Genomic DNA, 11,811 nt, shown 5'->3' with positions numbered 1-11,811 from the left:
TCCGTATAGTCTTTTAATAGTTGTTAATGGGTGTTACTAATTAAAAAGAAAACTGCTTTTAATCCACCGATACAGGCATGGAATACAGTACAATAAAATATTCATTACCATTTAACAGAAGACTCATTTTTTTCTGATTATGGGCTGCATCTTCAAACAATTTAAAAGGAAGTGTTTTTGTGTACACAACATGTATATTTGGAGCCTCCTTATCAAAGGATCCGAAGATACATTCTTGAACTTTCCCCAAATATTATATCAAATAATCTAGCATCGTCATAAAAGGCTTCAAACCATTGTACCAAAAAGATTAAGACACGAAAAAATCCTTTTCAGGTGAAGAAAAGGAAGCCATTTACAGCGGATAAAAGTCTAGCAAACTAGAATAAAATCTCTCCCTCTGGACATTCTTCCTTAATAATCGTCTTCCACTTAGACAACTGATGGATAAACCTGCAGTTAATCAAGTGGTCTTTACCTGCAGAAGCTGCAGGAGAAAGTGCTCAAGAGGTGCAAAGAACGTGTGGAGCTGATGCTGCAATGCTTGCGCAGGAACTTATCTGCAATTGCTGATCTTCAAGGGAATTTATACGTAAGTGTTCGTTCAGCAACATGATTTAGGGGTACATGATAGGGATCATGTTACTTTTCATTTCCACGTGATCCCAGTTCATAATGTTTGCTTATGTACGGGGTACTTCCTCCTCTCCAAGGGAGTATTAATTGCATTGATTAATGCATTGTTCTTATTCTGTCATCATATTCGCTCCCTCCCCACCAGTGGCATCCTGGGAAATATGGAGATCCTCTAGCATTTCAGCCAGACTGATCCGTGGAGCGCCATCATCATCCGTGTCGCTCTCCACTGGAATGTCTGCATCTAAAAGAGCAATTACAAAGACAACAACAAAAGAACAGCTAAGCGAAAAAAACCACCACCACCACCAAAAAAATCCAAAAAAACAAAAGAAACTAAACAAGCAAACAACTCCCTCCTAAAACCCAACTCCAAAGACGAATGCTTGCCTTCCCGGAAGATGCCAAGTTACTTATCAAGTCTTTCATACAGCACCGGTTTTGAGTGTGGAAGAAAACAGGCTTTTACCTCCATATTAAGGGCAAGGAAACACCGTATGCATCACTCAGTGCAAGTGAAATACCACATGCTATCACATTACAGCATTTCTCTAAGAATGAGCAGTTCAAAGATCCAAATGCAGAACTTCAACAAAAATATTTTCACTCAAATAGTAATGACGAAGTTACATGCAATTAAACAGTTAAAAAAGCCTTACTTCTGTAAATGTTGACGTTTTTCCTTATGGCTTCGTCTTCTTCAAGATCTTCAAGGAAGTCTTGGTATTGTCTGTAAAAGATGCTTCATATATTTACTAAACTTTTCCTTTGCGTTTACACAAGTTTATAAAACAATCAAAGAAACAAAGCCTCAAGAAACAACTGCAGTCTGCAGTTCTTTAGACATGCCTTCTGAGTGCATTCCAACGATCAAAGAAACAAAGCCTCAAGAAAAACTGCAGTCTGCAGTTCTTTAGACATGCCTTCTGAGTGCATTCCAACATTTCCAACTTGTTATTTCTGCTTTTCTCCAAATCTTTAATTCTTATTAGCACCTATTCATTTCCAAAGGATGTTTAAATTGCCTGTCCTTGTTTAACTCTAATTGCCTCGTTTTTTCTACTCATTTGGACATTATCTAGTATCTCCTGTTGCTCTTTCAGCTTTGCCATGGAATAAACCAGCTACAAACACGTTTTCATAAAAGTGTCCCTTTAGCCAAAAAGACAGAAGCCGTAAGCTACAGACACAATGCTTCTGATATTAATTGTTTGTCTCATAGTTTAAGTTTTTCTTGAAATGATATAAAGATAGTTTTTTAATATTTTGCAACAGTAAACCTGAAAGACTTGCAGAGTTATCTTTAAGATTCAGGATTTAGTTTGTGCCTTGCCCCCTACCGTTGGCCTCAGTATCCGTCTTCTCTGAAAACTCAGTAATCACAATAGAATACTTTAAAAGCATAAATACGCTGCATATGCTTGAAGCACTTCCTGCACTAGGGAAAGGGGAAAAAGGCAGAGATACTCCTCTTCAGAGAACACCGAGATCAACCTATCCTGTGAGCCACCATCATGCTCACATAGAACCAGCAGCATTTGCTTGTGCCCCTCTAGCAGTCAGTAAGGCATTACATCGCAGGGGTTTATCTTCAGCAGAAAGTGGTAACTGTTACTTCTAAATTCGGCACAGTATCCTAGGTAGAAAGGACTGAAAAGCTTCATGGCAGACAACAAACCTTTCATCATCTGTATCCATGCCTTCTCTGTCCCTTTCCAGCTCTTTCAGTTTCCAGTTTCTGCGATGCTGGCGTTTGGTACGGTCATAGCTCTTCTTTATTAATACCTGCAGTGAAAACCAGCAAATATTTACACACTCGCACCTTAAATGGAACTGATGGCACGCTTCAAAAAACCAAACCACCACCCAAGTCTACATTTCAGCAACCATAAAATCATCTGAACGAATGTTAGAATCGTTCTTACCAACAAGCACAAGGCAGCATAAGAGATCTGTACTTTTGCCCTGAACACCCACGATGGCCAGTCTGGCACTATACAATTTTGTATAGAATTCATCTTGTATTTTTCAATTCAACCCAAGGTATTTGGAAACCTTTCTGTCCTGAAGAGGCACACATTGGAGATGTAATACAGTTTTCACCACACGTTGCAGGGTAATTCAAACAGCAACGAGTAAGTTAAAGTAACTACATTATTTAAACACCACTCAAAAATGCAAGTACTCAAAATTAGATTCTATTCCTTCAAACCAGGGAACGTGTGTGTTCATTATAAAACTATTATATGTGCCTTAATACCTCTGAGTAACGTAGAGAACTTTATACAGAGAAAGAAGATGTTCTTACCACGTCAGGAATACTGTGTGGGTTCATCTTATTCACAAACTCATCATTCAAGTTACAGTTGGCCAAGTCAAATCTAAAATTAGAACAGGTAGTTCATCATTTTATGTAAATGTACAAGATTGTACTCAAGGTATTATATGCTTGTATTAAAGAGCAAATTTAATGCTTGTGTTAAAGAGCATAGCTCCTAAGTTACACAAGTTACAGCTCCTAAGCAAGATAAATGTTTCCAAATGAATTAATGAGCGAGGAAAAAATCCACATCACTATGCAGCTGACAAAACTGAGTAACTCCTACAAGCTGCTGTTCCCAAATTCAGTAGGACATGGCACTCAGCAGCCTCCTGAACCAGTGTAACAATATCCCTGAGGTTCGCTGGCTTCAGTAACAATCATGTTTAAGCATCCCTGTCCAAACCTAATCTTACAAACGTTTCACATTTGTCACTGCTGTACACAATACTCACTATCAAGCAAAAAGGCCACATGCCTTCACTTCCGGGTCTTGCCCAGCATTTTAAATATCCCTCTCATCCGTGTCTGAACAGTTTTCTTATCTGCACTTTAGAAGTCAACACTTAGCTCTTGTACTACTAACAGCCCTTTTCCTGGCGTATTTCTGCTAGAAGAGTTTTATTGTATTAGAACCATCTCTTCATGGCCAAGATGAAAGATTCTATCCCTTTTGCAGATTTCATCTAGAAAGCTGACAACTTTCTCGATAATATATAAACAAGAATCCAGGCCAGCAGTATGAACTGAAACAACCATTCCAGCTTCCTAGCAACCAACAAACAGTTAAGTCATCAGGCGCCAGTATTTTTTCCTGTGTTTGCTCTTGAGAGATTCAAAACTTTCCTTCCACAACAGCATATAAAGTCTTTCATACTTCCCATGTAAATCCATCATCAGAATTCCTACTGCAAGGCTGAATGCTAACTCCTATGGCATAGATCATTCAAATAAAACCAAGAAACAGAACAGACCCTAAGACAAGGTCTCCAGGATTTAGAATGTGTCCCAAGTGCGTAGAGCAGAAATACTGATGATCTGTATTCAACTCCGAGGTTTTCTGTACCCAGGCTTCAGCCAGCGTGTGCTTGAGGAATGAAAAATAAACTCTTGTGATAAATGCAGCTTAGCTTTCTGTACTGTTGAAATATTGTACTGCTACACTGCTGGTTTAATTACATTTGTAATTAAGCTTGTACTTCTACAACAGGCATCCAACATTGCTTCCCCACTCCTAATTTCTCATCTTTACAAAACATAGGGAAATGGACATGGCGATCACTTCACGCACGAATTCAATGACTTCTTTTTTTTTTTTGTTTTAAACACACTTCATAACTTTCTATTATATATAGCTTTTGCCTGAGGAAAAAAACCAACATTTGGCAGCCAGTCCATTAATCTGATTAAAAAGCAATGCTTCTTGTACTTTAACAAACCAAAAAAATCAGTAATTGAAGAGTTGAAAGCTGACATAAAATAATAATTTCAATAGTGATAATAGAATGTAGAGGTTTAAACTCTTTGATACAAAATTCTAAAAGTGGAACTCAAGTAACACCTTCACAATTTCCAAAACAAAACACTGTCCCATCTGTCTGAGAGGAGCTTTTGCAAGCGACAAGACAGAAGTGCATACATCTGGCTTCTAACATAGAAATGATTCAAAACCGAAGTTCAGTGAAGGAGGGGACGAAGAGGAGAGGAAGGCCTAAAACGAGATTAAACACAGAGGAATGAACTCTTACTTTGTTTGATCTTGCCCCTGCACCTGCACCTTTCTTCCTTTCTTGAACTCTATTGATATCCATAACAATAAATTCCTCCAGCTGTTTCGGGTGGAACAAGCTATTGAAAGGGTGGGCGCCAGTAGGTATTTCCATCATTTCAGCAACTGGAAAAAAAAAACGAGAACCAGCACAGACAATCAAGGGAGAGTTTCCATCAGAGAAATTAAAAGAAGCATTAGCCAAAATGTAGGCAACTGTAACACATTCTGTCAAGTTTTCTTTATGGTAACAAACTATTTGGGACAAGACACACATCGCAAACTCTCGCTCCGACAGTAGTTGATGATCTGTGCCAGCCAAGTCACATACCACCTGCCTGAAGCACAGACAACTTTTATTCACAAAAATAATTTCTCTAATAAGGGACATCAGCCTTATTAGAGGCATTTTTCTGTATATAGTATATATAGCATAGCATATACACACACACTACTATAGTGGGTATACACACACTCATGCACCCTACTATATAAGCATCAAAATACACATGCACACAGTGCAGTCTGTATAACCTAGCTAGACAGTACAACTTAGCAGCAAAATCTAATCAAGCATCTGCTTCTGTGGTACCCAGATGGCTAGAATTGAATTACAGAGGAAAAAAAATAAATAAAAGAGGTCTTCTAATTTTTAGAAGCACACCTCTGACAAACCTAAGTGCTTAGAGGGGCACTAGAGCACCATGAACCTAGGTACTGACCCTCCACATTTTGCCTAGAATACTCGGGAAATGAGGCTTAGAGAAGAGCTATGTATCAGTTTGCTGTTAAGTTTCTGTGAGCGCACAGATGCATTTACAACATGAAGGTGTAAAACACACAGATTTCATGATACCAAAAAATAGATTGTGCCAACAATAGAAAAAAATCACATGCTGCATAGCGCAGAAAAGAATTGATAACTTACCTCTGCAGAGTGCTAGGATCAATGAGGTGACAGTACTCGTTACCCTAATGCACACGCAGATCTGGCTCATGTTACCAAGACTCTGTGCAGTTTTGGTGACAGACTACAACGTTATCCTGCACACAAACAGACAAATAGTTTACACTCACATTTCCTTAATTTTAAACCAAGTCTTTAGAAAAAATCTGAAACAGAGGTTTTAAACTTTAGATTTTCAATTCTCCACCCAAACATCCCCCAGTACCTTCAAGATAGCGGCTACCTGCGCCTCATGCTCAGTGTGGGTAGACCCTCCCATTCCCCTACACACACAATAAATCTTGCCTCCACTAGCAAAACCAAACTCTACCCACTTCACAATACCCTCTGGAGATGAACAGAAAGAAGCTACCTGCATATTGGAACAATTTCCACAGAGAAAGTGCTTTTGTAATTGTAGACATTACTATGAACATCATGTGAGGTCAAACTTGGGATGACTTAGATCTACAAAAACACAAAAATAGAGCTTCATGCGGCAAGAGGACACTACTTGAGACAAAATACTCGCCACAACGTACAGCAACAAAAGCATACAGCTATGAACAACCAATACATTAAGACATTGGAAAATGCACGAAGGTTAGTTTTCACAATGGCTAAATGGAAACACAGGACTTCTGTAGAAAGGGTTTTGGCTATTCTAGCCAGAATACAGGTTCATTACACTTTCACGTTCTTTAAAATGAAGGAAACAGACATTTCTCAGAAGCTCTTGGGTAATCCATGCAATAAATAAATAAAGCGATGTCCTAGATGGAACTGTACACTGAAGAAAGTCTACCATCTTCTGGGCCTGTTGCTTCGAAGAATAATAAAATCCAGGCCATCTGAACAGGAAAGAAAACCTTGATGAGCACACCTACTTCACGTACTACATTCACCTGAAGAGTAACAAGCCACCCCACTTACCATGGATTTCTTTGATGCGAAGTGTATTCTTGATGAAGCTTGTTTTAAAATCAGCTGCTCCAAATAGAAGAAAGTCTTTGTTGTGCAGAGTCTAAAACACGGACAGATAATCTATCAAAGTTGTTTAAGAACCACTAGTGCAAATGCAGTATCTCTGGAGAATAACAATTTATGTGAAAAGAACATCTACAAAAAGGAGGAGTCCAAAGGCTACCGTAATCATCAAAATGACTTCAGAGATGTGCTCTATTTATAACAATTATTTAAAGCTTCTGTTTCTATTTTGTATAACTGATTGCTACAGATTAACATCTTCTTTAAGAAGATTTAAATATTATAAATTAATCTTGTCCCACTGTTTCTAACACTGCCTTAAAATACAGAACAATATTTAAAAATTCACATAGGATCCGCCTGCAAGCCAGCACATAAAAACGAAATGCTAATACTACTAAAAAACAGAAAAGCTTTTTTAAACGAAGACCAGTAGGAAAAAAAACACCAATCACTATATTTATTACTGTGGTAGCGGGCAAGTGTACGCACATCTTTTCCTGAGAAAATCATCCAAAGATTTCTCTGCTACTGTTTTGCCATCAACAAACGAAAATTAGTTTGCCTCTACCTTTTGCCTCACTTGAACTTACAGCTTTCCAGAACTCCTTAGCTTCAATTCTATGACAGTCTTCACACATTTGAGGCGAACCATATAATCACCACAAATACTTGTGAAGAACCGCTCCATTATCACCTGCAAAACAAAAAGTGTAGAAGATTCTCTCTTGTCAGTCCTGTCAAGACAGAACACTAGTTTACCACAGCATTCTGAAGCAACTCCCTGTATCTACGAGAACTGTATGACGACAGCTATACTTATGTCAGAAATGTCAGCAATGTTTCCCAACTTTACAGGGACAGCAGACTAATCTTCTTCAGATTGTGATGAACAGCACTTAATGACAAACTTTAGGCATAACGAAGTCAACCTTTTTTCAAGAGAAGGCATAGACACGTCGGATTTTATCAGAGAACCAATATCTAAAAAGCAATACCAACCATAAAAACCATCCTGTTTGCCATGACAGCTTTAAAAACCTCCCATGCGATTGCTCTACTTTTGTTACCTCTTTCTGAACAGTCAGTTTCAGCTTCAGTCTCGTTAGAATGTGGTTCAGTCCAAATAAGCCTGCATCAATCAGCCGGACCTTGCCAGTGGGAACGAACAAGGACTCAGCGTTAAAAACAGCAGCTCTAGCTACCAAAAGACACAGGCTTTATGGTATATTTGTTGTTCCTCAGCTAACCGAGGAAATGAATAACCTCATTATAAAAAGCATATGCTGGAATACTAAACCCAATACTAATGCTTGTTAGAACACAGAGCCTGATCTACCTAAAATAACGGACACACAACCTCACAGAGTGTCAAGCCAGAGTAAGTGAATTCAACAATACCTCTGGATGCAATGTGATGATCAAGCTGAATCATACAATGGTTTGTTCAGGACTTAAAAGCCAATTTAATCTCTAAAACTAAGAATGCACAAATGTACTGCAATATTTTACAAATATGCCTGTATTCTACATACATACTGGTCAACAGCAAGAAGCTCAGTAAGCCAATCAAATTCAGATTTTGATGAATGCAGTAACAAAACTTTTTGCCTAATACACTCAGATTTTCTCATCTAATAATAAAGTGTCTCATACATTCAGAATGTTAAGTTAAAACGTGACTTTCAGTTTAGCCTATTACAGGCTTTTTCATATCACAGTAAACAAGTATTGCGTAAACATTTAAAAAATATTTAAAAAGAAAACTGTAAATGAAGGTGCACTAAAATACATTAGTTTCCTTCAGTTGATTGAGCTCATCTCTCATCTATATGACAACAACTGTGCAGGACACTGCATGCTGTTAGGTCACAGAACTGTACGCAGTAGCCTCCTCAATTTGCTTCAAAGTTCTTTCTTACAACCTGTCCCTACCAAATGTTCCAGAATTCCAGTACTGAGCTTTGAGATCAGATTGTCATTACTTGTGCTCCCTATAAAGCGGTTAATAAACTCTGCACAAATACTAACGACTGCTCTGGAAAAACTGAACCCTGCATCAGTTAGCTAGACTTCACTTTACGTAGTGCTAATAGACATGTTGTGAAATACTAATGCACTTCACTGCCTACCTTGTTAAGTGAACCTTTGATTTTTTTAAGACACAGTGCAAGAAGCTCTCTTGATTCTAAGGAACACTGAATCAAGTTCTGGAGGCTGAAGATACCTATAATAAAGAAACATACTACAGTATATAATGTGACTTCAACCAATTAAATCATTCAAAAGATGTGCAATTATTTACCAAGCTCTCAATTGCAATATCAGCTATGCAACTACAGCTTTTGCCTCACTAAGAGGATAAGATTTACTCATTCCAAAAGCATTCAAACTTTACTGCCATCCTTACGAAGTTGAGTTTTTGCTTTCATAGCCTCTAAGCTCATCCACTTCAATCTTCTTGGCCCTACAGCCCACACCTTCCTCCTCCCACAAGAAAGGAAATACAGGATGTGCTGGATAAAGTAAAACAAACAAACAAACAAAAAAACCAACAAACCTACACCACGCTGCTACCGGCTAAATAGCTGTCTGCATACCATTACTCTTAAATCACGTATTGAAGACTTCCATGAAGACGATTTAACTAACCTACAACAAAAAAAGCTAACCCTGCAGCTGCAATACCATCTCCAAATCGGTGCAAGAGACCAGAGGATCACCTCCAAGCTGTACCAGACTTGACGAAACACACCACAGAGAGCGACAGAAGCACGAGCGGAGAGGCCACTGTTCCCCCGCTGGCCCGATTCGCCCCACGAGGCAGGTCCCCGGGGGTGCCGTCTCTCGGAGGTCGGGGTGCAGGTGCCCACCTTTCACACTGCTTGCAGAAGCTGACGGTGAGCTGCTTGGGGATGCCCTCGGTGATGTCCACGCGCGCTCGCAGGCAGCCCACGCACATGTTGGCCGGGTTGGGCGGGATGGGCACGCCGCCACTGGCAACACAGGCTTCGACACAGGGAGGAAAGAAGTCAGTCACAAACCGAACCCCAATGCACACCGAAAGTACGTTCAGGTATTTTTTCTTTATTTTCCCTTCAAATAAAAGCGGTGGCCCAGGAGCCCAAAGGACTTATCTCTGCCCAGCCACCTCCTGCCAGCCGCTCTGAGGCCTCCCCCGGCCGCCCCGCTTACATGTTGCCCTGGCTGGGGGCCGCCGGCCCCGCCATGTACTCCATCGCGCCGCCTCAGCGCCCAGCACACGCGGCCCGCAGCCGGCTGGGAGCGGAGGCAGCGGGGACGGCTTCCGGGCGGCGGAGGAAGGGGAGGAGAGCGGCTGGTCCCGCGAGAGAGCGGGCGGCGGGGCCGCCACCACGAGATGGCGGCAGCGTCCCCCTGCCCGCCCCGGGGCCGCCACCACAAGATGGCGGCAGCGCCCTCCTGCCCCACCTGCTCCGCGGCCCCCACCACAAGATGGCGGCAGCGCTCTCCCTCCCCGGGTCGCTCCCCTCAGGGAAGCCGGGGCACCGAGCCTGGTGCGCGGTCTGGCCCCTAATGCATCGTGCTTTGTAAATAAATAAAGAAGTCAGGGAAATAGCAAGTGCTGTGTTTTGGAGAGGGAAGCTTAAGAAGAATATTGCGTTTGCGCTATATTTTATTGCAGGTGATCAGCCTGATGGTGCAGGAAAATAAAAGATTCTGACGTTTCCCACTGATTTATTTATTTATTTTATTTTATTTTTTTTTGTGCATCAAGTTTGGAAATTGGATGAGGTGTGAGCAAGTGCAGTGATGGTTGCTGCCCGGGCCAGACTGCCGTGAGGGCCGGAGGGCACTGAAGCCTCTTCAGGGGCCTGGGGTTCTTTCAAGCATCCCATGTCTCGGTTTAGTACTAGTGCAGGCACGTAAAATGCAGCTGTAGGTTTTGTTCTGAAAACAAAACAAAACAAAACAAAACACCAACTTGAGTTATCAAAATCAGTAAATGTTGGAATACAGAGAAGGGCGATACGTTGGCACAGCTTCATTGGAAAGCCGTTAGCTGAGGGTGACGGGCAGCTGCCTTCCCTGATGGGGATTTCCATACGTCTCCATTGCTCCCTCATGTGGGATGCAGGGGAGCTCTCTGGAGGCCTTTCTACTTCACTCAGCTCAGAAAAATGAAAATAGAGAGCTTCTACTCTCTGGTTTTCAGATAAATGTATTTTATACTTGCTGGAGTATGTATGCCACTTGCAAATAACAGTTTAATTAAGTGAACTTTTTCAAGCGGACAAATTGTTTTTGTCTAGTCAGAACGGAAAATTCCACCTTCAGGAGTGGCGCAAAAATAACATTGTGGTTTCTCCTGACTAAACTACTGAATCATCATTTTGTTTCCTACTTTTTGTCTTCTGCTGTTTTGTGTCAGTGGTACATTTTTATCATTTCTAGAGGAAAAAGTTAATAAATAAATAAATCTGAAAGATATTGTGCAGCAACTCTTCATTTTGCCTTTATTTTTGGGTAGTAGTACTTCAGCTTGCCTTTGGCATATATTTAAGCTTCCTCTTTCTGTATCTTTTCTGCCTTCAACACAGGCAACTGTTGTAAATGCTAGACATTCTGACATTTCTATTTTATTCTTTAAAATTCAAAGTAAAAAACTTCTGGATGCTACCAGTTAGGTTTTGGAAAGTAACCAAACTCCTTAAAAACATGATCGTATCATGGAGTTTGGTCTGTCCTTCTTCATTACCACTGCCTGTGGCATGAATATGTGCTGCCTGGTGCTTGAATGAACCTGTATGGTTAATGTTCCCAGCAGTAGTGTACAGAAGCCACTTCTCGTATGCTTTCCCTGGTCATTACATTTATGTTTTTTTTTTTTTTTTTTTTTTTTTTCATGGAAACGTGCTACATTCATTCATTTATTTGCACAGGGATTGATCTGACTGATATTGTACATTCTCAAATCCTGTTGCAAGAGGGATGAACTGATGCTGTCAGCATACAGGCAGTGGCTCTTTTCAACAGTAATTAATTCTTAAAGGTTGCTGCTAATTTATCTTCAAGAAATACTGCTTTGAAGCAGTTTATTAGTATTTTCACCTATTTGTCAAATGCAGCTGAACTTCTCCAAATGCTTCTTTAACTACGTTTTAAAAGGAATTT

At 40.4% G+C, this 11,811-nt stretch overlaps 1 protein-coding gene across 1 annotated transcript; it reads right to left on the bottom strand.

Moving 5' to 3' along the window:
• Positions 1 to 10,051, bottom strand: NMD3 (NMD3 ribosome export adaptor). Its single transcript, XM_040567315.1, is given in 15 exon segments — positions 1 to 880; positions 1,296 to 1,366; positions 2,315 to 2,421; positions 2,945 to 3,017; positions 3,931 to 4,043; positions 4,705 to 4,818; positions 4,820 to 4,843; positions 6,604 to 6,694; positions 7,251 to 7,354; positions 7,728 to 7,808; positions 8,790 to 8,868; positions 8,870 to 8,884; positions 9,531 to 9,649; positions 9,651 to 9,666; positions 9,853 to 10,051. Coding segments are annotated over 15 exon segments (1,185 nt in total). The 5' UTR covers positions 9,897 to 10,051; the 3' UTR covers positions 1 to 746.
• Between the last annotated feature and the right edge of the window lie 1,760 nt (positions 10,052 to 11,811).

Source organism: Cygnus olor, chromosome 9 (genome assembly GCF_009769625.2).
Source record: "Cygnus olor isolate bCygOlo1 chromosome 9, bCygOlo1.pri.v2, whole genome shotgun sequence".
Taxonomy (NCBI): domain Eukaryota; kingdom Metazoa; phylum Chordata; class Aves; order Anseriformes; family Anatidae; genus Cygnus; species Cygnus olor.
This window is presented reverse-complemented; position numbering and strand designations above follow the sequence as displayed.